We start from the raw sequence: 26,883 nt of genomic DNA, 5'->3' as shown, positions 1-26,883 counted from the left end.
CTTTACTTTGACTTTTGTCAGCTTCCTTGCCCTTGTCCTTTTCTGAACTTTTGGTCGCGCTCTTCGTTGAATCACCATTTCGGAATTTTTGCAAACCATCTGAGAGAACTTTTTCTGAAGCTGCTTCCCTGCTTGCTGTCAGCTGTCCTGAATGTGACGAAACCTCCTCATCCTCATCCTCTTCGTCCTCATCCTCATCCTCATCTTCATCCTCTTCCTCTGACTGTTCCTCTTGGGCTCCCTCTCCGTTGCCCACCCTCTCTTCAAACGTCCCCTCAATAATTAGCTCTTCCTCCTCTTCCTCATCTTCAGTCTCTAGCCTCTCGTCTTCATCATCCTCACCTCCGGTAGCTATATCACTTCTGACACTTGGTACCAGACTCTCCTCATTCTCCTCAGTCTCATCCTCTGTTTGCTCTTGGGGCCTCTCCTGAGTCTTGGTGGATATAATTGCGCCTCTGATCCCTGATTGTTTCACTGAGGTTATATTATTACTCCTGTTCTCGCTCTGGACTTTAATTTGTTTAGGTGTCCCATTTGTACTCTTACTCCTCCTGGATACTGATAGTGTTTGTTCTGCTGATTCCGATTGAGAATCCGCTGTGCTCGTGTTTTGAGATAAAACCACATGCCTGAGATTTGGCACCAGACTTGCCTGAGACACTGCAGAAGACCTAAAACAACAAGATACAACTGTAAGTGTGATGGCCTCTGGGGCTAAAATGGCATGGCATACCTAACACAGAGACACACACAGACACATAGACACACAAACACACGTATATCTATGGTTATAAACAATGAATAAGCTCACTGCAGTGAAACAGTATTGTCTTTTTCCACCATGACCGGTCTCTGGGACCCTTTTCCCTCCTTTTTCTTATTTTTGCTCCTTCTGGAGCTATTGCTAGCTGCGCTGCTTTCATCATCAGCACCTGAAAGACGTACTACAAAAAAAAAAAAAAAACCTCAGGGAAGAAATTTAAATTCTGTTGTTTTATACTAGATTCTAGCGAAGAAGAGGCAGGAATTGATCCCTTACCTGGTCTGGTGTCTAGCTCACAAGCTCGATCACTGGTCCCGTCATTCACTCCCATTCTGTGCCCCCATCCTGGGCTGGGTCCCCGTCCGGGGCTCCTTGGTGGTTGAAAACTCTTGTGCCCTCGGCCCTCTCGTCCATCTCCCCTCCCTCCCTCCCCCGCTCCCCGACTGGACTGGACGTCCTCTCCGCTGGGCGCAGGTGTGCCCATCACGCGCCACACGGCAGGGTTGAGCATCGGGAGCCCAGCGGGGGGCCACGAGCCATACGGGTTGGGCTGAGCTTGGGGCGCGAGTTCCTCACCCACCCTTGCCCAGGACGGTGAGTATGGCGAATTCTCTCTCCGGTCGTCCTCCACAAATGGAGGATCCTGCTGCACAGGAGCATGTGAGCTGTAGACTTCGCCTCTCTGTGGTAAGTTAAAGGATGGAGGGGGTATACCACGCGAGCTATGGACACCTCTGGGTTCTGTAACCATTTGGTCTGTCCTGGGTATGGGCTGATTGACTTGAGTAAGCCAAGTGTATGGCAACTGAGAGAAGCCAGTCGGACTGGAGCTGTTTTGGTTGACGAGAGCTTTTGGTTTGTTAGACTTTTCAGCCACATGGGTGTTTCTTGGTCTCTGTATTAGGCCTGAGGATAAAAGATGGAAAAAATCATCCTGTAGATCATAACAGATTGCATGGAGGTCCCAGATGTTGACTCTCCCACAAAATTGTATGGTGGCCATGTGCACTTGGACATACCCTCTTGCCTCCGGTGGCTCTGGGAACTGGATGGGACAGAGTAGCTTGCTGAATCAGTAGGGATGACCTCGTCATCCATTTGTGTCATACATTCCCTCAGGTGCATCTCGAGCCGCTATGGCACATGAGAAGAGCAGTGAGTACCACACGGAGTGTCTATTAATGTGTATTAATATCTATTAATAATGTCACCACAATGCTATGGAAACCAAATAACAGTGATTATTAGATTCCAAGGACAGAAAAATGTTATCTCCACCTTGCGTTGGGTTGAAAATCTCTGTTCTTGCAGTTGTTGGCGCCACTGGGGATATAACTGCTCTATGTGCCTTTCATACTCAACCTGAACAAAAAAAAAAGCAAAAAGAAACAACACCAAAACAAATTACTTTCACACAAAACCCACGTGTGAAGCAAAGCAAACATCCCTACACTCATTCCCTGAAGCCCTCTGTGTACTAACCCGTAAAGTGTTCATAGCAGTGGTGCGAGCCATGAGATTGTTGATGGTGTCCTGGGCCCTGTGGAAATCCTGCAGCAGCTGCCGGTTGTAGATGTGGGCTTGTCGCTCACGCTCGCTCACCTCCAGCCACCTACATTGTAGCTTAGCAGCCCTGCTGCTACAGGAAGCCATATGTAACAGCATTAAAAATCTACCATTTATAACTGCTCTATCATAATATAATTAGCCTTCATAATCACTGATGGTGCATAGCACCCAGCAGATCAAAATAAATGATAAATTAAAATGAGAGCAGAATAACGAGGCTGAAAAGAGATTAATGCCTGAATAAGGACAATAAACACCCACTAGGTATCAAAAAGAGTTTTCTCACATGTGCTGCTCATGCAGGACAGTTTCCAGGTTGCTCTGCAGCTCCATCCTTTTGTGTTCACTGGCGACATCACACATGCACAGTCCATAAAAAGAAAAATGTTTTAACCACAGGAGTGGAATTTCTGAATAATTTAAAGACCTTCATGATCACATGGTTACAGTGTAAAATGTGTTTTGTGTTCGAGTCATAAAATATACAGAGGCCAGGCCTGGCAGATTTAAACTCATGTTATGTGGTCTATTCGTGTGTAATGTCTCTAATGTTACCAGAAAGAAAAGGGCGACATCTTCTGGTACTAAGTTGTTACTGCGGTTACTTACATTTATTCTTAAAGATTTATAGCATAGCCTACTTATCACAAGGATTGGTGGAAATTGGGAAGCAAACAGAAAAGCCTATGCAAACCATTTGGCTTTGAATTACAAATACCACAGTGGTGCATGTCACATACAATAAGGTTGGAACCAATGTGCTTTCTGAATGAACCATTATCCTAACGGGTGAATCCGGTTTGGACTGAATTAAAGAATTTCACGCCCTCACCTGCGATTCGGTTGTTCATGTCCATGCTCTCTTAAATGTCCGCTATTGTCCTCCATACCGTTCTGGAGCCGAAATGTCATGTTCTCTGTCTCTACATTGCACCGAATTTAGCTAGTAGACTAGAGCAGCTATGGATTAAAAGAGGATTAGGGTTAGGATTACCTAGTTTAAAGAAAAGGAAAGGGGACCAGACTCGGGTTTGGGGTTGTTATCATGAAACTGACATTTAGGCTAACAATCAACCTAAACAAATAGAATAATAAACACGAAAGAAAGCATAGCCATATTAATATTCCTCGAGAAATAGGAATTTGTTTTAACTCCTAGACCAAAGTTTATTTTAACTCTTGAATTGCCAGGGCTAATGCACCATGATTATTATTCTAGGCACCAGACTCTTTATCTTTGTGGATAGGGAAAACGGCAACGACTACATTAATGTAATTCTTAATAAGTGGTTGCATAATGAGAGAAAACTGATTTACAATAATTTTAAATTCAACGGGATTTTGGATAGGATAGCATAGGGTCCATATCGAATGCCGGAACCTAAAACCCCATCACCGCCCAACGGAGAACCATTCAAAGTGTAACACCAATGTTCTACGATGCTGCTTCATAACAACAATTTATCTTAAATCGCAACTTCTTTTTTGCCTTGTCGTTTGGTACTTTTAATGTCAGCGGAAAGCACAGTAATATCCCTGTCAGTCTATGTCGTCATTATTAGAATAATGTTATTTGCTAAGTGTTGTTAGTAGGTTTTGCGCTAGCTAGATAATGCTAGATGGCTAACCTAACAAATAACGTCACCTAGCCAGCCAGCCAGCCAGCCAGCTGCTCTAGTAGGCTACTAGGAAGAACGTGAAAGTTGTCTGGTGTCAAGGGAACTGTAGTAGCAGCTAGCTGTCATTCTTCTAATCAAATTGTAAATACCTTAGAACTATAGAATCGTCGGAAAGTATACTCAACGTGTGGCAAGTATGCTTTTAACATAATTTTAATGTGAGGAAACATAGCAACCTAACCGGTTAGTCTGAAATATTTCGAAATCATACCCGTCATTTTAAGTCTTCCGTTTACAAGCTCACTAGCTAGTGACTTGGGTCATCAGCGTCCACGTGCTTTAGTTTTAATAACACTTGTCTGTTTGACAGACAGTTTGAACAGGTCAATCATGGTTAGCCTTGGCACTAGACTTTGGTGTCAAATGGAACATTTTTGTAAATATATGCCCATCGTGTTAAACACGGTGCTCGTCTTTTCCATCACTGCGGAAGTGAGTTATCTAGTCATTGTGGAAGCTCCACTTCAACCTGATCAGAAGAAAACTCAGTGGTCTACAATATGGAAGTCGATACATCTTATTTCTCAGTATTACATGCTTGGCAACATAACTTGGAACGCTTGGTTGTTCGTGAATGAAAGCCCAAGCATTCGTGGAGTGTTCCTTGGTGGAGAGGCTATGGGGCAAGGCTGGAGGTAATCAGAATTGTATTAATCCTGTTGACAGTTGGGTAGAAACTCTTAATCTGTTGTCACTGCATTTTTAGTCAGGAAGCTGTATAATGTGTAGGCTATTTTTGTTTTTAGTTATGATGATTATGGATGGAATTTCCTCAGGTGACAGGTGTAGCCTACTTTGGGCTTTGCTTGTCTAGATGTCCATTAAGTAGGTTGTGAGGAACCCAAATGTTCAGCTGTAGTGGTATGTCTTTTGGCCTAGTCTTTTCTTGTTGAATAATCTCACTTCTAATCACCAACAGGTTCTGCTATGCCTGTGAGACACACACGCCTCCACGATGTTCGCATTGCTACGACTGCAATGTCTGTGTCCTCCGTCGTGACCATCACTGTGTGTTTTTCGGCCAGTGTGTGGGCTTCCGGAACTATCGCTACTTTTTCAGCTGCCTGCTCTTCATGTGGGCCGGCCTGCTGTATGCTGTGGTGATGAACGCCGAGGTGTTCATCGTCATCCTAAAGGAGGGGGTCACCCTTCACAGCATCATGCTCCTCTTTGTGCCCTGGATCATGCTCGTCTCAGGTGGGTGACCACCAGCATATGTTGTGGTTAAAGCCTAGGTTCAGTATCAAGACCATCACGATGATGGCAGTTATGTGAATTTGTAGTAATCACTACTTACACATACACAGTTGGGGATAGTATAGCCCAGTGGTCCCCAATTAGTTTTCCCCGAGGGCCAAATTCTGTACAGCAAGTGAGGCTGAGGGCCAACAAATCCCCCCCCCCCCCCCCGAATCTGTGTGATACGGCAGGTTAAAAACTATTTATTATTACTAATAGCAAACAAACAATTGTACACATTTGCTAAATGAAACTTAAAACATTATCAGCTGCCACACATTTATCTAGGCCTAAGTGCCTGATGTGAACAGAGGCAAACTGTGGACAATTACCCATGTGGACATGTGTTGGAGGCTTTTTGAAAGTGGGTGGTACAGATCAGCAGAAAAAAAAATGAGCTCTGCTAGATGCAACTTCCTCTATTCTGGTATATTTGAACAGGTTGTTAGATTAGACTTTTATCTTGCAAAGTAAAGCTTTTGATTCAATGACTAATTCTGAACCAGCTTTAATAACCTCATGATAGGCCTAGTTAACCTTGCATGCAGTTGCCATGATCTGTTAAATTAATTTCTTTAATGTTTTGAATGCAGGCCCTGAGTGGCTAATCGGGAGCTTCGGGAGAATTCCGTTAACGTTTTGGGGTAGTCTGAATGTCGTGATTGTTTCTGAAGCTCATTGTGCTGTGCCGTCGTGGCACTTCAGCAGAGCAGTCGCAGCCCCTTATCACTTTCCCAAATATTAATAAAGTAGCTCTCGCAAAAACTGTGCATTAATATTAGCAGTGGTTTATTGACACGGATTTAACGTTATCAAAACGAGAAGGATTTCGCGAGTGTATTGTAGCCACTTCCAGCGGTTACTTCAGCTAGAAATTGACTGCTCATTTGTCTGTGCGTGTGTGCGCTTATGCATGCTGTGAGGACAGGCAATGAAAACCTGAGAATGAGATGGAGTTTCATTGTAGCATTTGTAATCAATTGGAATAAATTTGACATGGACGTCGGATACGAACAGTATGAAAGGTGAATGACTATCAGATGTTGTAGCCTAACCCACTGAAGTAGAGAGATCGCTAATCACGGGTGGCCAACATGACTGTTTACCTTTGTTCAGACTTGACGTGGCGGGCCAAAAAAATACTGTGCGCGGGCCGGATCTGGCCCGCGGGCCGCCATTTGGGGACCACTGGTATAGCCTATGTAGTGGGCTAATGGTGTGTTTTCTTTTTTTTTCTTTTGACATTTATTTTTGAGGATTTCTTTTAGCCTTTATTGATAGGACAGTGGAGAGTAGACAGACATGAGTAGGAGAGAGGAGTGGGATTTAGAAATGACCTCAGACCAGACCTGAACCTGGGTCCTTCTGGTCACTGATTATTTGTATGTGGTATGGGATGCTGCCACTTGTGTCACCCCTGTGTGTTGTATCATGTGATTTGTTATCATCAAAGGTGGTAGAGCGATATGCTCCATAACCTTTGGTTATCAGTATTATGCAATGGGCCCAGGATGAATTTCCATAATGTCATAGCCTCCATGAAGTTCAACAGTGAATAAGACAAGTGTATGTGTAGTAGGCTGTACGAGATGGAATTCATGTGTATATTCCAACGGAGTGTTGTTTTGGTAGTGACAATGTGGAGAGCAGGGAAGTGCTGGAAAATCGCAGCTAGATTATTTGACATTCTATACTTGGGACAGATATAAACATATCATCTTGCGCCACTCACCAATGAACTTGCCCAATTGGCACTAAGCTGCACAGACATCGAGAATAGGGATTTACAATTGGGTTTTATTACGGTCCAATTACACAGTCATTGTAATCATCAGTAAACAAGATATTGTTCTTTCCAGCACTTCCTTTTGTAGTGGACATGTGTGAGAGTAAAACGATGACTCATTTGTAAAACTTTGGTGAGCATATACTTTGGGCCTGTTTACATTTGTTTTTAGAATGGGTCTTGGGTGATCCAATCGCAAGTGGTCATCCAAGACATATCGTGGTTAATACATGTATTTAAGGTGTACAGCTAGAGATGTTGCTGACCACTTGTGTTTAGATTGTGCGGGACACATCAGAACACTTTAGCGTTTACACTACAAAAGGTCAAATGCGTCAGGTGGTTGCACAATGCGTCTTGGTGATTGTTTACACTTGTGATCTGATCGCCCAAGATGCATTTTAAAAACACGACTCCCTATTTCCTTCCAGGTCAGGTCACAGCACGGGCCTTTGCCTTCGCCTTCATCGCTGACACCTGTGTGGTGGGCTTCCTGCTGGTGGCTGGCTTCCTGTTCTTCCATGTTGCACTGATGCTGAGGGGCCAAACCACACGAGAGTGGCATTCCAGTCGCCGGCCCTACAGCCTCGGAATTGTCGGCAACATTAGGGAGTGCCTGGGTATCCGGTGGTACTTGTGCTGGCTCTGCCCGCTCCTCCCCTCTCCACTTCCTGGAGATGGCATTAACTTCCAGGTCACTGGGTCACTGGAACCAGTCAGGGGATGATTGGAGATGTTCTTCATGAGAGGGGTGAAGTGGAGGTACGGGGTTGAACTGGTGAATACTGCTGATGGAGATTTTCAACAACTGCTGATGGAGATCTCAACAACCAGCACTAAAGAAAAAACTGTTTAAATTCAGCCAAGTATACACTCAAAGCCTTTTTAAGGTATTATTTGCCAAATCTGCCTCGGTTTTTTTGGAAGGGAAATGTGCAGCTCTATATGTTAAATAATTTATACATACAATTGTAACTAGGTGCCATTATGACAATTGCACTATGGTCTTAAAATGTGTTTGGGCCTGTTTAAGGATTGTCCTTAATGTTTCTTGATTTATGTTGTATCCTAATTGTCAGGGCAGGGCTCTATAAGCATGTTCACTTTTGTTAAGGTTTCCGTTTGTTTACATTCTTTAATGAATACTTCTGAGCACTTTTTGTTGATTTCTTTGTCCACTCCTTGCCAATTTTCGAATGCATGAATGGGTTCAATATTTGAATGTTATTTTGGATGTAGTCACTAATAAACAGACATCAATATGGATTTGGTCGTGACGTGTTTAGGTGTTCAGCTTCTGTGATTGCTAGATGTGTGTAACGTCTTGAGCATACCGATAGCCCAGTTCCCTTTCGCACCCACGCGCTGCTGTTTAACTGAACGGGGTATCGGGAACGCACGGGAAACACCCTCTGAGACGGAGACGTGTTGGAAGAGAAGAGGGGAACTGGGGAAAATAGTGGTCTAAGGGAGTGTATGTGAACAGAATCGCGAAGGACTGGGAGGCGGATGGCGCACGGCATCTACTGCATTTCGCGTTTCATTTTATTCCTGAAAACGGCTGAAGCACTTTCCCCGGTAACACGCATGAACAGGAGTAGCCCAGGCTACACATCTGCAAAGATGCTGCGTTGCGAATGAGATTATAGAAGCGGAGCAGAGGATGCTGAGGCGTCAGACGTGGCTGGAGACATAAACAAGTTGATCCACCGGAGGCTCTGGAGAAAAGCTTTAGGTTGAGTAGACAAGGAAAACAAGGCAGCCGCTGAGACCGACATGTTTTGAGAAGCGTTTGCGCCGGCGGCGTGATGAAGGCGGCGTTTGGAGCCAGACGAAGGCGGCACTTAGGACGATTCTGTGTCTGTGGGGCTGGATTGATTGCCTTCACCTGGCTTGCCCAAATACTTCAAGTAACAGGTGCGTTTCAATCTAGTAATGACTTCAGTTGTACATTTGATCATTAATCATATCATATAAACCTCCTTTTTAATTAGTTTGATTGGAAATTCAGTCCAATGCACTGCGTGGTGCAAGATATGCGCCCACCCACACATCAAAAGCAACGTCACCACCATGGTGGCAGCATGCGTTAATAACTTGACAGATGTTGAAAGTGTCCATAAAACATCATTAACAGGACCTCTGACATGGAGCCTAATTGTTTACTTGTCCCGGACAGACTTGGACTTGGGTGCTGTTTATAACACCACTTTTCAGTTCAGGTTAGGCTACTTTTCTTTAGCCTACCTCTTCTTTCTTTCCCCCGTTCAATTAAGTAATTTCCACGCGGGAATCTAATTGCAAAACGCAAGCTCTTCAACAGACTATCAATGCATAGATTTTGTGAGACTATTTATAGAAAATCATCTGTCTCAAAGAGTTTCATTCATTACCTGTCCTTGATGCGCATATTCACTGCAACCACTGCTAATGCAACAACACCCCTTCACAGTTGAGATTACATGCGGTTATATTAAGGGCAACATAGATGTGCCACATAGGACTCAGTTCAAATGAACTCGTTCATAAATCGCAGTGACACTCTGTGCAATTACTGATAACTGAGAGGAGTAGCGCTGTTGAAAAGGCACTGTACCAAGAGCCCCTAGATCTGTACAGAGTTCTGTGGACACTGGAATGTTCAAGGACCCCAATGCCGGGCCCTTGGATGTGAGTGTAGTAATGGAGAAGATGCCTATATCTTCAGACTGGCCATATAGGCCCTAATAGGCTAAGGTTGAAAATATTATGTGGCAGAATTAACTCCAGCATAACATTTGCATAATCATCTTTATAATGCCATTTGATATCTCAGTAGTTCTTCTCACAACACCTGATTTCTGTTGGCTACTGGAATGATAAGCATAAGGCAATGGATGAAAAATTCTGAACATTCATTATCGAAAATGGCATGAAAATGTTTGAAAATATGTATGAAAATCTATGTGATCAATCTGAAAAAAAAAGCCTCCTCATCATCTTGAAGAACGTCTCCATTATTCTCACTAAATTGTTGAAGATTAATGAGATCCTGTTGGAGATGCAGAAATACAGTTTAAATAAATAAATAGATGAATAAATATTTAGTGGAAAAAAGTAGAAGGGTGTCTCTTATAATTAAACTAAACTAAATTAAGCTCTTCATTCCATTGTAATAATGCATGCTTACACCCAAACTTCAAGTTGCATTTCAATGCATTTCATCATGTGGTTTCCACAAGTGTTCTGGCTGTCAAGAACAGCTGATTGCCATACTCTTTTCCAGCAGTTTGATTGGATGAAAAGTAAAACGTGTATCCAGACAGACATGCTAATCAGTAAGCTGTCAGCCAATTGAGGCTATTTTTGGGGTTCTATTCGTTTACATATGCAAATGAGGGGCCATTTTAGCAAGTTGTTCTGGTTCCAACTTCCCTCCCTCCATTACATCATTGGATTTAGAAATGGTTGTCATGGGAACCCAAAGTGAGAGGCTGTATAAAGATTTTATTCAAATAATGTGTTGAGAGGTGACACAAGTTCATGCTGTGAGACAGACATATCAGTGTTAGACTGTTTATCTCAGTGAACTCTTTCATGCTAGATATCGTCTAACAACAACTATATGTCAACGACGGCTATCAAAATTGCTATGCCTATGTTATCCTGTTCCATTTTAAATGTGCAGGTTTAGCAGCAGTTATCACTGACAATAACTAGCTGTTTCTCACCACTTTTTCTTCAGAGTTCTCTACTCCCTCCACTGAGGGTGCCGACCCTGGCTGGTCTAGTAGGAGTCTTGCGGAGGAGAGCAGGGTAGAGAACCAGACCAGCATCACACCGAGATCAGGTTTGGATTCTCTTTTCTTCCCCGTGCAGTCTTCATCCTGACACAACAATTTATGCGTCTCCATGTTCATTTGTCTCAATCTATCTATTTTTCCATCCCTCTCCTGTTATTTTGTAAAAGAAAGACAGCTGGCTTCCACACAGTCAACCGCCTTTGAGGCCCGTGTTCCTAGGCAACAGAATGCTTAATTTCGGAACAGAGGGAAGTCTGTTTTGAGCATTCAAAGCGTTGCACTTTAGAGAAATACGTCATTCCCTCCCTTTTTACCCCTTTGCTGATCAGGCTCGTAATCAGTGTGTATCTAGTACTTCTCTTCCTTCTCTCTCTTTCTCTCTCTCTCTCTCTCGCTCTTTAGCCACAAGGCTTGAAAGCCTTGATTTGGTCAGTGATGTTGGCGGAGAGATTATTGTGCTGTTGTCCTCTGATCCGCGGCTGTGATGATTGGCTAAGCTGACACAATCAATGAGTGGAAGGCAGGCTTTGCAGAACAGCCACAATCAGCACAGCGAGTCAGCTGTAGTCCACACTGGGTTATCCAAACAGTGTCATAGTGAAATACCATGGCTTCATTAAGCAACGTGCCCCCAAAACAGTACGTTTACAGGTGTTTTTTCTCCATGAATTGTTATTATATTACAAAATTGCTTTTTGTTTTTTAGTTCTAGTTCTTTCTTTAGCCACTGAATTTTTGAGTGGGGATAGAAGGTTTCCGGAATGTCTGCTGGAATGACATAAGGTTGTCACACTGGGTACCAACAGTAATAGATGTTTCTTTCTCGTTGTCAATGACATGTTCTGACATCGTTCTGTGGCACGGCTGTTATTTCCCCATGTCTATATTAAGAGGCTATTTCTCAAACTAATTTGGAGGTGAAATTGGTTTTCAAGTGGGCCCTTCTGTATTGATTTCAGCTGGTTGAGAGGGACCACAAACAGTGACATTAAAAAGAGAAAGAAGGACACTTCTTTTGGCGCAGCTCCCTGCTGTAGTTTCGCCTAGAGACAGTCTTGTCTGCCTCGCTGAGCTTAGAGGAGTGTTTTAAATTGGCTCCAAGACTGGCCAAAGTCAGTCGGCAGCCGTAGTTGCCGCACTCAACAAAAAGCCTCTTACCAAGGCAGAGCAAAGAGGACATACTAACAGGACAAGTACTTCTCCTCCGACTTAAGCTCCACAACAGCACAATGGCTGATTGTCCCCAACAAAATGAATAAACAGCAAATCCTCTGCCTGTCGCGGTTTCATTTCTACAACTCACTGCATCACATTCCCAAGCATCTACACAAAAACATGCCGTTCTCATCGTTTGTTGTGGAGCTGTAGCAGGGAACCAAACACGCATAGTTTCAACATAGTTTCAGTGTTGTCCAGTGCCTGCCCTCCTCTTGGTACCCTCTCCATACCCCTGTGCCAACTCCTTGAAGCTGCCCAGAACCTCCTTGGCCAGATGAGGACCTGACTGGGATAAAGAGCGAGGGTCACCATGGCAACAACCACATCAGACTGACTTGTCAGAAACCCTTAGCAGAAGATCGTTAGCCTACAGTGGAATCACACTGACAGGCAGACTGGAGGTCCAGGGAAATTGGTTCATGTAGAGTGTGTGGGGGATGGGGTCGAGTGGTGGGGGGAGTCTTGAGGGATAAAAACGCTTTTTTCAGACACTGTGAAAAAATGCCGGCAGTTATTAAAGGAGGCACAAAAGATAGTGATAATGGATGGCCTCTTAAGGTGTTCTTACTGAGAGCAAAATGTGTTATGAGTCATTATAGGTGATTGTAGATAAAGATTGTTATACAGACCTGTTGACAGGAGAAGATAGTCATCTTTGAGTCTGGGAGTCTGGGGTGGACGCTTGAGAGTATTTTAAGATTACTTCCAGGTCTAATTTTCTCTGACCCAGAACAGCTCCCAACGGGCGTGTAATTTTAGGAGAACTGGCTAACGTCTGTAAGAGTTCAAACTGCAGATGCTGAAAGGCATCATTTAGAACCTACACAATCACACTCTCCCAATTCTCCTGAAGCTCTTTTGCGGCCGGTCTTTTAGCCTGTTCTCTCTCACTGTGGTTGTAGTAGCTAATGGTCTCTAATGTGGTACTCATCTTTCCTTTCTCTTCCGATTCTCTCTCTCTCTTCATCTCACTCCCCCCTCTCCCCCTCTCCCTCTCTCTCTCTCAGCCATCCATGAGTTCCCAGAGGATGTCTTCACCAAGGAGCAGAGGAGGCGTGGAGCTCTGCTGCTGCATGCTGTCTGTGTGAGTGGTACACAACCCAAACGACATGAATGAATCATGAGCCCACTAGTCTGAACAATCATTAGTGTGTGGACAGTGTCACCAAATAGATGTACTGGAGTGAAATAGTATAAACCATCTTTGCACCAGCCAAACTGGTGCATGTTGAATTGTATACAATTCTGGGCAAGGCCAGCATACCAATGGAATGTGGACCATATACTAATCCATAGCATTATTTGATACGTGGTTTCTGATAACTGATATCACAAGTGAAATGCTCATACCCTGCATGTAGCTGCTCACTGACTGTTATGCCTGTGCTGACCATATTCCCTGTTGATTTGGCAGGTTGTCTACATGTTCTATGCCCTAGCAATCGTCTGTGATGTTTATTTTGTTCCTTCTCTGGAGAAAATCTCCGAGGTGAGATCCCAATTTCATCACCCTCTTCCCTTCATCAAATATTTGCAGACATATGACGTACTTATGACACATTCACTAATCTCCCTCTCCTCCCCATGGGTGGGGTGACATTCTCTCTCTCTCTCTCTCTCTTTCTCTCTCTCTCTTGAGACTCTTGCTTGCTCTCTCACTCCCTCTGCTCTCTTACTTTCTCTCCCCACCCTCTCTCTCTCATCATCCCCCTGGTCTAATGAAGTGAAAAGGCTGCTGTCATGACTAACTCTCCACACCCTGTTCCTGTCTCAGAATTTGCACCTCAGTGAGGATGTGGCAGGAGCCACCTTCATGGCTGCGGGAAGCTCCGCCCCTGAGCTCTTCACCTCTTTGATTGGTTGGTGTAATTCCAGATTTTGAGTTTGAGATAATAAATGTCGAAAGTCAACGAATACTTATTTTGAAATATATTGAAACATATTTTGATTTCTTTGATTTGTTAACATAAAGAATAGAGTTGTAGCTTTGTTATTACATCTTACATAATTATAGCCTGCCTACAAACCAAAATGTGTCATGAAGTAAAAAGGAAAGGGTCACCTTCATGAAGTGAACTGGCTCTGTGTAAAAGTGGACTTCTGGAATTCTATATCAAATCTACTTGAGGGAGATTCTCGGGCATCCAGCTGGACTGCAGTGAGGCTGTGCTCTTCCCTGTCCCTACTGTAGGTGTGTTCATCACTAAAGGGGATGTGGGGGTGAGCACCATTGTGGGCTCTGCCGTCTTCAACATCCTGGTCATCATTGGAGTATGTGGGATATTTGCTGGACAGGTAATAAGCGTTTTCTACTTGTGGATGAGCGAAGATCATCTAATACATTGTATATGTAGGCTAATGTATATCATATACATTACATAAGAACACACAAAGTGCTAGTAGTGTTACTGTCAGATTTATTGTCCCAACAGACTGTCTGCCTCACCTGGTGGCCACTCTTCCGGGATTCCATCTATTACATCTTCTCAGTGCTGGCCTTGATTCTGGTGAGGCATCCTGGGATATTAAAACGTTACGTTCTTAGATGAGGTGCATGGTCCGTAAATGGGTTAAGAGTAATGTATAACTTCTTATTGCAGATTATATATGATGAGAAGGTAATCTGGTGAGTGTTGCCTTTTTATGGTTGTATCTTCCAGACAATGACAATAGCTTGGCTTCCTTTCATTTTATTTGTGTATATTCTACACGTATTTGTAAAAATTTGGCTGTTGAGAACATACATGCACATTTCCATCCATGGTGTTTTGCGAATTGAAAAAAAGGAAATTTTCCTGATCAAAGGAAGAGTTCTGAGCCAGAAACACATAGAAATGTAACAAATGTGAATATATGTGAATATACTGTTTCCATCAACTTTAATCACATTATACTACTTGCAAGTTAAGAGTGTGAAATTATCTATTTTTCTGATGGTCTGATGATCTATGGTAGGTGTTGACTGATATTTACGTGCAAGATGTCCTTTATTTTTCAAAACTTTTGCAGGTGGGAGACTCTTCTCCTTATTTCTATGTATGGGATATATATCCTTATTATGAAGTAAGTGAACCTTTCCATACGGCCTTTGAGAACGTAGTTGCTGTTCTTTACTAACTTTATACCTGCATGATATAAGCTAATTGATGCAACATTATGACCAAATTCCTGTGATAATTGTGAATATATGAGTATTCATTTAGATGAAAGGTATTGGTTTAATAACAATTCTTATCCAATTTGTTTGTGTGTGTTTGTGTCTATCTGTTTGTGTGTGTGCATGTGTGCGTGCGTGCGTGCGTGCGTGTGTGTGTGTGTGTGTGTGTGATGGTGCAGGTTTAACAGTCAGATCTGGGCGTGGGTGGAGCAGCACTGTGGGGGTCCAGGGCAGCCGTGCCTTCTCAGCAGCCTGCGCAGAGACGGAGCGGTGGGAGAGGCAGGCCCACACAGCGACACCTCCATGATTCTGCTCAAGAAAGGTCACTTTACCCCTCTGCTTGCAGTGTGTGTGTGTGTGTCTGTGTGTGTGAGAGAAACAAAATGAAAGAGAGAAGCACAAAAAAGTGAGGAAAGAATGAAACTGTGAGGCTTCCTGCTGGGTCTCTTCATCTTGTTTTTCTTGGTTTTGCAGACTGAACTGTTCCTCTCTGACATGGCTTGACACTGACTTTTGGCTTGTTTGTTTGTACACTGATCTAGCAATGCACCTGCAAAAAAACTTTCCAAACCTTCCATGTCCCGTCTTGCAGATCCCAGTTCATCTATCTTCTCCTTGAATTTCTTCCTTGTTCATTGTCTTTTATTTTTTACTTTCTCTTTCTCTCTCTCAAATTAAAATTTGAATTGCTTTATTAGCATGACTGTATGGGAACAGTGTTGCCAAAGCTATTGTTACATACAACAGAACATACAAGAACATAAGACCATAAGAGTCAAACAAAAACAGAAATCTCTCTCTCTCTCCCTCTATGTCTCTCTCTCAAGTTCAAGTTCAAGTGTGCCTTATTAGCATGACAAATATGTTTGCATTGCTAAAGCAGAACATTTAGACATACATTTATGTATACATTTATTTATCTCTCTCTCTCTTTCCCTCTCTCTCTCTCTCTTTCCCTCTCTCTCTCAGGCCAGAGTCCAGTGCAGGAGTGTCCGGTGGTGATGGTGGACGAGATGCTGAGCCAGCACCCGCACACCTTCTCCTTCTCTGAGGCAAGCCTCCGTATCATGATCACGCCGCACTTCTCCCCCCGCACGCGCCTCAGCATGGCCGGACGCATGCTCATCACCGAGGTAACGGCTTGCGCTCACTCGCTCGCTCGCTCGCTATTCCACGCAAAACACCCCGCCCTGTCCGAGCGCTCTCCGCTTCTACCTGGTCCAGCCCCCCGCGTTTGAAGAGTTCTCTCCTGTTTTTAATGATGCCTCGGAGGTGTAGTCTGTTTGGAGGATCAAAGACAGAGAGAAGAAGGTGGTGTTAGGGTGGTGTCTGTAATGGTGGAAAGGGAGGAGCGCTGTGGACTCCTGCTGTTTGGGTCTGGCTGTCTGTCTATTGCAGATCAAAAGTAGCCACATGGAGAGAAACAGGCCTTTGAAAAGATCACCTCTCCTTATGTCATCCTGAATGCAGAATGAAAATAATGAATGAATGAATTAATGGATAGATGAATGAATGAACAAATGAACGGATGAATGAAGAATAGATGAATGAATGAATGAATGGATGGATTGATGGAGGGATAGGGGGATGAATGATGAATGAAAACGGTGCTTGGTCAGATGCATGAATGAATGAAAATGGAATGCTGCTTGACTGTAATTGGTACCCGCCACCCCATCCCTCCTCTGCGTCCTGCTGTCATGACGACGAGTGGGAGGAGAGGGCCGTGCTGGTTCTCCCTGGCCCGTGTCCAGCGGGCGCGTGTTCTCGTGTCGTGCTCGCTGAATTGCGCCGTCTGCCGTGCGGTTTCTTGTCCCATGAGCTCCGTTGCCGCTGCTGTCTGAGCTGCTCTGTCATGCTGTACTGCATGCAGGTCCCCAGCGCTTGCTCTGCACGGTGGTGTGGGGCCCACAGAAGTAGGTCATCTTCGTCTGCTGTGTGATCGCTCCTGTGTTGTTGTTGTTTACTCCCTCTGTGCACTTCATCCTGACTGTTTTCAGATGCGGCACTTTCTCACTCAACCACCTCGTGTTACTCTTCATGCACATGGCCTTCCTCTCTTTACTCTTTGACCTCTGCCTCTGTCTGTTTCCTACTTTCTCTCTCTCTCTCTCTCTCCTTCTTTTTTCTCCACCTCTTGCTATCTTCCCTTTTCTCCTGGTGTGTGTCTCTCTCTCTCTCTCCCTCTCTCTCTTCCCCGTTGTCTGATGTCTGTCCATGCTGGTCTGACAGAGGCAGAGGTTGATCAGGAACAGCAGTGGCGGAGCCGGGGACACCCCGGGCTGCGATGGCCCTGCGGCGGAGGGGGTTCCCTGGGCGGTGGAGAACGGGACCACCTTGGAGAGCGAACGGACGCCCCTGGAGGACCCCCGAGAGAAGGGAGATGACAGTGGGGGGCCAGAGGGGGCCCTGAGTGTGGTCGACACGCAGCCCAAAGATGATGAGGAAGAGGAGGAGGAGGAGGAGAAAGTACAGCCGTTCCAGCCCTTGACCCTGCCAGGTGGGTCTAATAGTTTCAACATGGGGCTTTTTTTTTAGCTTATTCTTAAGTAAGTGGTCTTGTCCCTTTTAACCTTGCTGATAAACTGGACGAACTGGCGAAGACAAACATTTAAAAAGTTAGAATTTGAGTGTTGTTTTGCTGTTGGGTCCTAGGCCTCGTTGACCTTTCTGGTACTGAGCAAGCAGTACCAGGTGCTGCCAAGAGAGCCCTCTATGAAGAAATCACTGAATGTCAAATCCCTGCCTCAGACCTCAGACCTCAGACCTGTATTGACCTCCTCTATCTCTACGTAATGGGATGAATGTTCTAACATCAAAACATGTTAAATTAACCCTGTTGCCAATACGAAACTATTATTTTCAAGCTAATTCAAAGATGCCTTAGGGACATTCCAGGCTTACCCTTCATTTTTTAATTAAAGGGCCAAGAACTCCCATCATGTCAGTCTTGTAGTATGGCCTTGTCAGTGTAGTACACCTTTTTGCCATGATGCTTGGCACTGAACTAAAATTACTTCTACTGCGTGCTACTACCAGTAGGCCTATACTACTATTCAGGAAACTAGATAATGACTGATCCCAGAGTCTACTTCTTGTCCCATCAGAAGAGCTCTCAAGTCTCAAGTAGGCTAGCAGACAAGGAGCTTTAATGTTGTGAAGATTGTTGAATGGAAATGGTTGAATGATGGAGCTTCTTCACTGGCCACAATATATATGTAAACAAAGAAGGATCTTATTATAAGGACAATATCGGATTCAATTCAGAATCAGACTACTGGCTTTGCTGATGGGTAAATCCAATTTAATCTCAAGGAACTGCACCAACAGCGAGCTTTCTGTAGACATTTGGCTGTGGTTCAGTAACTATGATCTGCCTTTTAAATCCTTTTCACTCTGTACTGATGGCTGTGCCTGTGGTGGCAGAGAGCCACAATAGTAATTCTTGATTTTGTTTTTGAAGCACTTCCGAAAAATGGAGGCAAGCAAATCAGATCAATTCCTTTTACTCGAGAGTTTTCTTTCTTATGTGCCTCTGTGCCATTACAGCAGCCTCTCAATAGAAATGGATTTAAGGGACCACAAATGAATGTGCTTTGTGGACAAGGACCATCTTGACAAGGTTGAGGGGGGTTTAGTATGCCAGTTGCGGACTGTCTATGAGTCCTCCTTCATATATACAGTATCATTTCCAGAACAAATGTGATTTTCAATGAAAGTAGACGTTTCAGGATTTGGTATGGCAGGGTAATAGCTGATCACAGTTTAGTAGCACATTTGGTTAGAATTTCCAAGTATTAAACAATGTAATATCTACCAGTATTGTCTTGTGTATAGGGGACGCATCTAATTGGTCCCATAATGAATATTTTTTTATATGCCAGCTGATACTAGAGCATGTTGATATCAAAGGGATCTTTGCCACAATTCTGAAGTAAAAGTCATACACAGTGCTCTTCGAGTAGAGTATCGACCCCAGACTGATGCGATTACCATTTGTGTCCACAGAGGGGCGCTGCGAGCGGGTGAAGTGGCTACTCTCCTGGCCCCTGAGCTTCCTGCTGTACTGCACTGTGCCTAACTGTGTGCTCCCGCGCTGGGAGCGCTGGTTCATGGTCACCTTTGTGGCCTCCACCCTCTGGATAGCCATTTTCTCCTACCTCATGGTCTGGATGGTGAGGCCCCACATTCACATGGACACTCGTAGCCTACATTACGAGGTCACTGAATTTTCCATTAGACTGGACAGGCTAGTGCAGCCCCCTGAAAAACATCTATAGTACACCGAGGGGGGTCATGCATATTTTAAAATGCTAAATTTTTAAACATCTGCACAGTAACCACACGTTTGAATGGAGAGAAGACCTACAGTAATTTGCTCATCTGAAAATACATGCCTAGGTAAATGTGTGCAATGATAGAGCCAGTGTGTAAGTCAGACTTATTGTGTATTGGGGAGGAAGAGAAACGCATGCGGTGTTGTTTGGGAGTGATGGTTGGTGACTCACGTTGTGTTGTGCTCTGAGCGACGTGCTGTCGTCTGTGTGTGTGTGTCCTCAGGTCACCATTATCAGCGTCACGCTGAATATTCCTGTCGTTGTCATGGGGATCTCTTTTTTGGCGGCAGGCACAAGCGTTCCTGACTGCATCGCCAGTCTCATAGTTGCCCGACAAGGTGTCGTAACTTTCATCATGCACACACACACACACACACAGACACACACACACACACACACACACACACACACACACACACACACACACAGTCCTTTTTCAGTTTCTTCCTGCCTCAGCTAATTTATTGGTTTGGGGGCTGTGTCCTATTGCGATCCCTTTTCAATTTCTTGTTCATTAGTAATAGATTTTCCATCCAATTGAGCACTTGAGGGCATAGCATTAGACTCCATTAATCAGGACAACATGGGGATGTACTCCACCATCAACCACTGAAACATTAAATCAGCACAGCAGCTCTACTGATCATCCATCTGAGACATTTATAGAACGGCAGCACTGTACTTGGACAGCCCGCTGTAGACGCTCTGTTAAAGATACACTAGGCTGTCTGTCTGATGAACTGCAACATGCCTGTTATATCTCCCTATGAGATAATTCAAATCATGCCACCTTAATTTGTTGACTCTCATTCACCAACAGATTTGAGGACAAAAGTATCTATCGACTAGTTAAAAAGGGCTATTCATAGTAATTGGGTTGGGATGCCAGAGCAGTATTTGCCTATTGCAGCCAAGCTGTAGCTGCACAGTGAGTCCTGAATGTGTCCTGTACTCAGGTATGGGGGACATGGCCGTGTCCAACTCCATTGGCAGTAACATCTTTGACATCCTTCTGGGACTCGGATTCCCATGGTTCCTGCGCACTCTGGTGGTGAACTACGGCTCAGTTGTGAGTGGACTTCCTCCTTCTCCCTCCTCTTCCTCTCTCACTTCTCCTCTCCTAACCTAGCAACCCATGAGAGCATCCCTGTGTCGTGTGTCTTCTTAAATTTGCCCCATACTAAGGATTCAGGCTTTTGATTGAGTTGCTTTTTAATGTTTTCCACCAGGTGTATATCAACAGTAAGGGGCTGGTGTACTCTGTCATTTTACTCCTTGCTTCTGTGTTTCTCACTGTAAGTATGAGCTTTATTGGTACAGTAGTCAGTGCATAAACATCTCTCTTGACTCCATTGTTACTGGCTGAAGTCTGAGTGAAGAGGTGTGTTTACCTGTTCCTTGTGTTGTCCTCGTCTGGCTGCAGGTTCTCTGTGTGCACCTGAACCACTGGAAACTGGACCGGCGACTGGGCCTGGGCCTGATGTTTCTCTATGCCATCTTCCTCCTCTGCTCCATCTGCTTTGAGAAGATTTAGCCATGACACTTTCGGTTCCCTAAATCCGACTCCTCTCTCGCACACTTCCTCTCTTTGGCCTAAAGTATTTCAGATATCCTAATGTACGTGCGTGGGAAAAGTGCTACTCCAGAGACCTCAGATGTGAGTGGAATTAAGAATAGATTAGTTAGATTTAGTCTGAATTCCTCAGTTGATTTACACCAAACTTGTTATGTGGGATCACTTGCAGCTCCTCTCTTCAACAAAACTGTTCTGTTGATTTTCCATGTAAAGAAATGGCACTCTACTTCAGGCGTTTAAGGTAGACATTTTTTTTGTTTCATTTGTATTTTTATTGATCTGGAATAACTAGAAATTGAAATGCTATTAATGGATGAAATGACATTACTGAATCATTGACACTGATGAAAAAACTAAACTAAACATGTTATTTATTTCTTACTCATTTTGGATAAACAGGAAATCATCCAAAGCATAGGTGTGCTAAAGTTCATGTCCTACTTCTTTGATATTGACTGGTGGAGGACTGCATGTCTTAACTTTATGAAAGTGTAAAGACCATTTTTCATTGTTTATATTAGTGTTTTTATTTACTGTGGTAGCTTAATGGTGTCGTACAGAGCAAGACATAACTGCCCAATACATATAATTATATTTTAGACATAGATAAATGCAATTGTTTTGAGGTTGCGTTTCTTTGAGGTTTATCCTCACATTGTGTGGCAGATTTAATTAAATTACTGTGTACAGGACATACTGTGTGTTTACAAAAATCAAAGCACAGTGTGCCTGTATATTTCATTATTATCAGACATATTCCTAACCGTGACCTTAACGTAGCAAACACAGCCCCTCTGCATAGTTTTTCTTAAACTGAAGCTATAGACAGTATAGTTGTAGTTGTGGTGTATCTGAACACTAAGTGATGACAGTTTTCAAGGGGAACAAAAAGGATACAAATTGAAATGTATGCTGTGGTTTTCTATTAGCTGAGAGTGTATAGGCCCAGTACCTGTCCTTAGTGAATTATTATCACAAATATTTGGATTATTGCCTATACCGTTTGTAATTTTAGTATGAATTCATGTTTGTATACATTTCCATTGTCTTTAGACATTGACATTTCTTGGGCACTTTAGACATATCAGTATGTATTGCCAGTATTGTGACAAGATTCACCTAATTAAATATTAAGTATTTGATAGAAATACCAAAAAATTGCAGTGTTCTGTTTGCATTTGTTTTTTGATGTTATTTCTACATTGCTTTGCTGGAAATTGGATAGGGAAAATAAAATTAATCATTGTCGTTTCTTAATCTCCCTGTTGTTTACAGACTAACAGTATTATGTTGAAACAGGGTCAGAACTGTACTGTGAAATTGCCTTCTTAATATAGTTTAATCACCAGTGTAATGGTTTATTCCCTGCACTGATACAGTCATTAAGTTAAATGAAATCACAGATTATGAGTGGACATTGTTGTATCCTGTACCTCACTTATAGAAATATCCATGTATCTTTAAGGGACATTCACCATGATGGTGGAGAGGCCTGTGAGAGAGGGATTGATTAGCTGCTTCTTGTGATTTTGAAAGATAATTAAGTGTTTCACAAGAGATCATGACTTATGGGGCCATATCAATTGTGTGATATTTTAGTTAATGTGTTAAGTTTGTTCTTTACTGTGATCCAGAGGCATGGCACCCTTACTACAAGGTCCTCCCAATGCTTTGGAATCAATGTGTTTTTTTGTTTTGTTTGTATGTTGAGTGCAATAAACCTTGTCTGTGCAATAAATGCCTGATGCTCTTCGTGGACTTTAATTGAAAAAGCATCTGTTAGGAGATTTTATTGAAACATTAATCATTCAAATCAAATTAAATTGGCAAAAGACTGTTGTTTACTTTTTGGTTGGATAAGGATTATAGTTCAGTAACAAAGGAACTGAAAAGGGGCTTGTCCCATAGTACCAAATCAGTGAGTAGTTGATATATGTTTATCTAAACTTGGTTTGCAACATCAATATGTCTAATGTCAAGGGTAGAGAAAAGAGAACAAATGTGAAGAAGCCTACATATAGCCTATATTTAAGTCATGCCCTAAGTAATGAGGAGAGCATTATGAAAACCATAACATGAAGTCTTATAGTAGTCATACTGTATGTTGCCATGAAGTAAAGTAAAACCATGCAGGCACTGATCAAAACCATAGCCTACTAGTTGTTGAATCTAGGCACTAATTGATGACTGCTTTCCAGAGTGGTTTCTGAATGGGCCATCTAATTTTAAGGTGATTCTTATCAGATGGTATTTTTATCAGATGGTTAAACACAACGTCAGACAGATAGGCCAACTGAACAAAATCACATCAGTGATTAAAAAGGTAAATATTGGCTGTATCAAAAAAATCAATTGAAAAGTGTTGTTGAGATTTAAATTTGGAAAGGTATCTTAAAGCGTGAGGTTGAGCTGATATCACTGTGCTGTGCCAAATGGAGTTTTAGAAGAGGATCAAAGGATCAAAAACATCATTTTGGGGTGTCTCTGCCTGTATCTCACCCATAGATTCAGACAGACAGCTACTTTGAAAAGGTATGGCCTCCGATGCCATAACCAGACAAGCATTATTGCTCATATCATTGCAACACATTCATGTAGTTTTCTAACCATTCATATGTGCGGAGTATATTCTGTAAGAAGAAAAAACACTAAAGTAGAGAATATTCTTCCAGACAGATTTGGAGGAGATATTCCCTGTGTGCGTCATCCTCTGCAGATTCCCTCTGTGCTCCATCACAGCCTGCACAGATGAGAAACTGCCGAGTGATGCGCCCTTTTCAGCTGCTGTCTCAGACGCCCACAGACAGCCTGATCCATCACTGCACGGCACTCTGGAGTTTGGCGAAGCGCCCTCCTCTTCTTATTAAGCATCCTTCACCTTTGATGAACAGTTTACAACATCCCCGCCAGCCTAAAACCCTTATAAACAGGGCCACGGATGTTTACCACAAGTCCTTGGTGTATTTTCTGCTATTTGAGCAAAATGAAGATTTGAATGTCATCACACATCTATTGGATAGTGATATCTGCATCCTCTAACCACTAATAACAGTATGATTTTGTTATGTTTGCTGATCTGTCGAGTGAGTTGTTGAAGTAGTTTAGTGGTGTTAGTCTGAGGCCTGGTGTAATGTGTGGAAAAATCACCACACAAACCAAGGGGACTTCAAACGTATCATGCATGAGATAACAGGCAAAGACAAAAGGCTTTGGTTTTAGGCCCTGGTCCCCCAACCCTTAATTAGCCCTGTGCTGAACAGGAGACGGTTCTTTTTCGACACGGACACAAGTCTTTATGTGTGACCGCAGACCCAAAGTCAATGGGCGGGGGAAAAAAATGGTGTCAGACATGAAAAATTTAGCTGAGCAGCCACTGACTGGCAGTGAAGAGCAAACATTTGTTAGGTGTCTCTCTGTGCAAGCAGAGATAGGGAGCCCATGAATTGGCAGTGCAACCTGAATTGCGTCCATGACGGGGGACTCATCGTGTCAAAACCATTAACGCCGGGATGGGGTGACATGAAATGTATTGATCGCATTGGGACAGATGGCCTCGGCAGATATAAAAGTCAAGTCCTGTTTCGGACGGAAAGGTAGTTTGGAACCTGAGGTGCTCTCATCATGATCTCTGTGGTGGTTTTGTCCTTCCTGGCCGTGATGTGCTCCACATGGAGTGGTAACGCGTTTCCTCTTTACTCAGATACACCACTGGCTGCTCAAGAGGGTAAGCTGTTACTGATTCTTTCATATGTGTTGACCTTGGTCATTTAGTGTTTTGTGTGTTAGGTATTCAGAGACATACTGTATGTTTCATGAATTTACGAAACTTAAAACAATCTGCAGACAGTTATTGCATTGGCATGATAAGGATTTGAATAATTTCTGTAGTTATGTGTGGTTTCTGTAGCTATGTGGTGTAACTGAAAAAGTTGAATCAGAAGTCTGCTTCTCTAAATTGTCCAAGCTGTAGGACTGTGAGACTCATACTTGAAGGGGTGATAACATTAATGCCGGATAATGGAAGGAATGTCTTGAATGTATGTGGGGAGGAGAGGATAGCCAGCTGCCTAACACCTATGTATATAGTTCTCATGGGTACAACATTCAACAGAGACCAGAGTACAATGTAAGGCTTTGATAACTTGAACCTTCCTACACCCCAACTCAATTAGCAGTGAGATAAAATTGTGCAGAACAAATACCTGGACTGTCATGCATGTTTTAGGAGTCTAGAAGCTAGATTTTTTGGGCTAATTTTGAGCCTCTTTGGCAGCTTGCAGCTTTTAACTGTTAAATCTTAATCAATGTTCATTTGTACGTGCTATGGCTCAGCCCACCCCAACGACAGCCTGCGGCGAGTTCAGTCTATTTAGGAGACTGCTACTCCGCCATTTAGAGGTTTTAATGACTTCAGTGTTATCCTGCATGCAGATTGTTTGCTCATTCTTTATCACGGGTGGTGCAGCTAGTGGGCTCTAAAGAAAGCAGAGGCGGGCGGCTCTATTGATGCCATTGTGTTCCGTCCTCTCAGACCTGCTGGAGAAACTGGTGGAGGAGGTGGAGGAGAATCAGAGCAGAGATGCAGGGGAGTCGAGAGGAGTCAAAAGCATCTACCCCCTACTCATGGACCAGGGTAGAGAGAGCCTGGGGAAAGGTGAGCGTGTGGTTTAGATAGATGTAAGAGGCCATTAATGTTAGGATCAACATTTTTCATTGTCACTATTTCGTCCTCATTTTTGCAGGTGAGAAACAATCTTTGGAGCAGGAGAAAGTCAGTAACATGGTAAGATCCTCTCTCATAAAGTTCTCTCATGACCAGCTTCCTTATTCGGTCTTCATGCAAAGAACACAAAGAACTGCTGAAGTGATACCACAGTGATGCGATGTTATAGTCGGGAACGGTCTTGTTGTAACTTCAGGTGGATGGCCTGAAGGAAGTGATGATGAAGCTTGCTGCAGCAAACAAACTTCGCTCCCAGGGATTCACACGGTCTGACCAGAGCTTGCCAAAAAATAATAAAAGAGGTGAGTCAAATTCCTGCACAAATCCTCTTAAAACATCTTTTTTACATAAAATACATTGCAAATGCAACTCTCGTTAGTTACCACTTACAATAAGAATAGTCCTTTCACAGATTTGACCATGGTATTTTTCATGTATTGCACAATTGAAGTGCTGTGTCTTGGCGCTGGGAGACACGAGAATAAACAGTATGAAGACTCAGCCCTCAGACAATCTTTTGAGTATTTTGCAACATGATCTCATATATTTCACTTCCTCTCCTTCTCTCCTCTCCTCTCCCCTACACGCAGCTTGTTTCTGGAAGTACTGCGTCACAAACTGATGGGAGTTCAGTGGAGAGAGACACCTCTCAACTCGTCTGTACAGAGTCATCCATCACATGCTCACCTCTTGCCGTAGCCATCAAAATAACTATCAGACGTCCTTAACACAATGACTGTTTTATAGTGTTCAAAAAGCTGTGTCATAAATAAAGGATATATTTTTAATGAACTTGAGGGCAATCTAGCATCGGTGCAATAAATAAAGAATCCTCTTGTTATATGAGTGAAATGATGTGCTGTGTGCGGGAGAAAAGCCCTGCGTTGAACAAAATGGCCATGCCATCATAATGTGTCCTTATTTTCACTGTAGGTGAATGACATTTGGTCTATTGTAGCATTTAGATATCATACAGATAATAACTCTTTATCAGACGTGTAATTATAGTTTATGCGGTAGTAAACAGTTTGAGCATGTCTCATAAAAGTGT

General features: G+C 43.2%; 3 protein-coding genes across 3 annotated transcripts in view; all 3 read left to right on the top strand.

The window, feature by feature from the left end:
* Positions 1-3,772: 3,772 nt before the first annotated feature.
* On the top strand, positions 3,773-8,305 carry zdhhc24 (zinc finger DHHC-type containing 24). Its single transcript, XM_062525168.1, has 3 exons — positions 3,773-4,649; positions 4,934-5,211; positions 7,471-8,305. Exons 1-3 carry the CDS (start codon positions 4,345-4,347, stop codon positions 7,764-7,766), a joined length of 879 nt encoding a protein of 292 aa, XP_062381152.1. The 5' UTR covers positions 3,773-4,344; the 3' UTR covers positions 7,767-8,305.
* Positions 8,306-8,729: 424 nt separating this feature from the next.
* Positions 8,730-21,700, top strand: slc24a6a (solute carrier family 24 member 6a). The gene is made up of 14 exons (XM_062524292.1): positions 8,730-8,956; positions 10,764-10,868; positions 13,047-13,123; positions 13,454-13,528; positions 13,814-13,898; positions 14,231-14,334; positions 15,410-15,518; positions 16,166-16,329; positions 17,429-17,696; positions 19,205-19,371; positions 19,757-19,871; positions 20,490-20,602; positions 20,763-20,828; positions 20,957-21,700. Exons 1-14 carry the CDS (start codon positions 8,848-8,850, stop codon positions 21,065-21,067), a joined length of 1,668 nt encoding a protein of 555 aa, XP_062380276.1. The 5' UTR covers positions 8,730-8,847; the 3' UTR covers positions 21,068-21,700.
* A 2,927-nt stretch (positions 21,701-24,627) lies between these two features.
* Positions 24,628-26,883, top strand: part of urp1 (urotensin-related peptide 1) — a 2,325-nt gene continuing 69 nt past the window's right edge. Inside the window, exons 1-5 of the mRNA XM_062524523.1 lie at positions 24,628-24,833; positions 25,641-25,763; positions 25,852-25,892; positions 26,029-26,134; positions 26,423-26,883. The exon at positions 26,423-26,883 is cut by the window's right edge and continues 69 nt beyond it. Of these exons, the coding sequence (XP_062380507.1) occupies positions 24,731-24,833; positions 25,641-25,763; positions 25,852-25,892; positions 26,029-26,134; positions 26,423-26,454 (405 nt within the window). The 5' untranslated portion in view covers positions 24,628-24,730 and the 3' untranslated portion in view covers positions 26,455-26,883. The remainder of the gene's footprint in view (positions 24,834-25,640; positions 25,764-25,851; positions 25,893-26,028; positions 26,135-26,422) is intronic.

Source organism: Sardina pilchardus, chromosome 21 (genome assembly GCF_963854185.1).
Source record: "Sardina pilchardus chromosome 21, fSarPil1.1, whole genome shotgun sequence".
NCBI classification, from domain to species: Eukaryota; Metazoa; Chordata; class Actinopteri; order Clupeiformes; family Clupeidae; genus Sardina; species Sardina pilchardus.
Note: the sequence above shows the minus strand (reverse complement) of the source record. Positions and strands in the feature narration are given on the sequence as shown.

Bases quoted from the DNA above. Each gene is read 5' to 3' on its own strand.
- zdhhc24 (XM_062525168.1), top strand. From the start codon at position 4,345: ATGGTTAGCCTTGGCACTAGACTTTGGTGTCAAATGGAACATTTTTGT. The intron at 4,650-4,933 runs GTAATCAGAATT...AATCACCAACAG, and splicing joins GCTATGGGGCAAGGCTGGAG to GTTCTGCTATGCCTGTGAGA. The intron at 5,212-7,470 runs GTGGGTGACCAC...ATTTCCTTCCAG, and splicing joins CTGGATCATGCTCGTCTCAG to GTCAGGTCACAGCACGGGCC.
- slc24a6a (XM_062524292.1), top strand. From the start codon at position 8,848: ATGAAGGCGGCGTTTGGAGCCAGACGAAGGCGGCACTTAGGACGATTC. The intron at 14,335-15,409 runs GTAATAAGCGTT...TGGGTGGAGCAG, and splicing joins GTGGGATATTTGCTGGACAG to CACTGTGGGGGTCCAGGGCA. The intron at 15,519-16,165 runs GTCACTTTACCC...TCTCTCTCTCAG, and splicing joins CATGATTCTGCTCAAGAAAG to GCCAGAGTCCAGTGCAGGAG.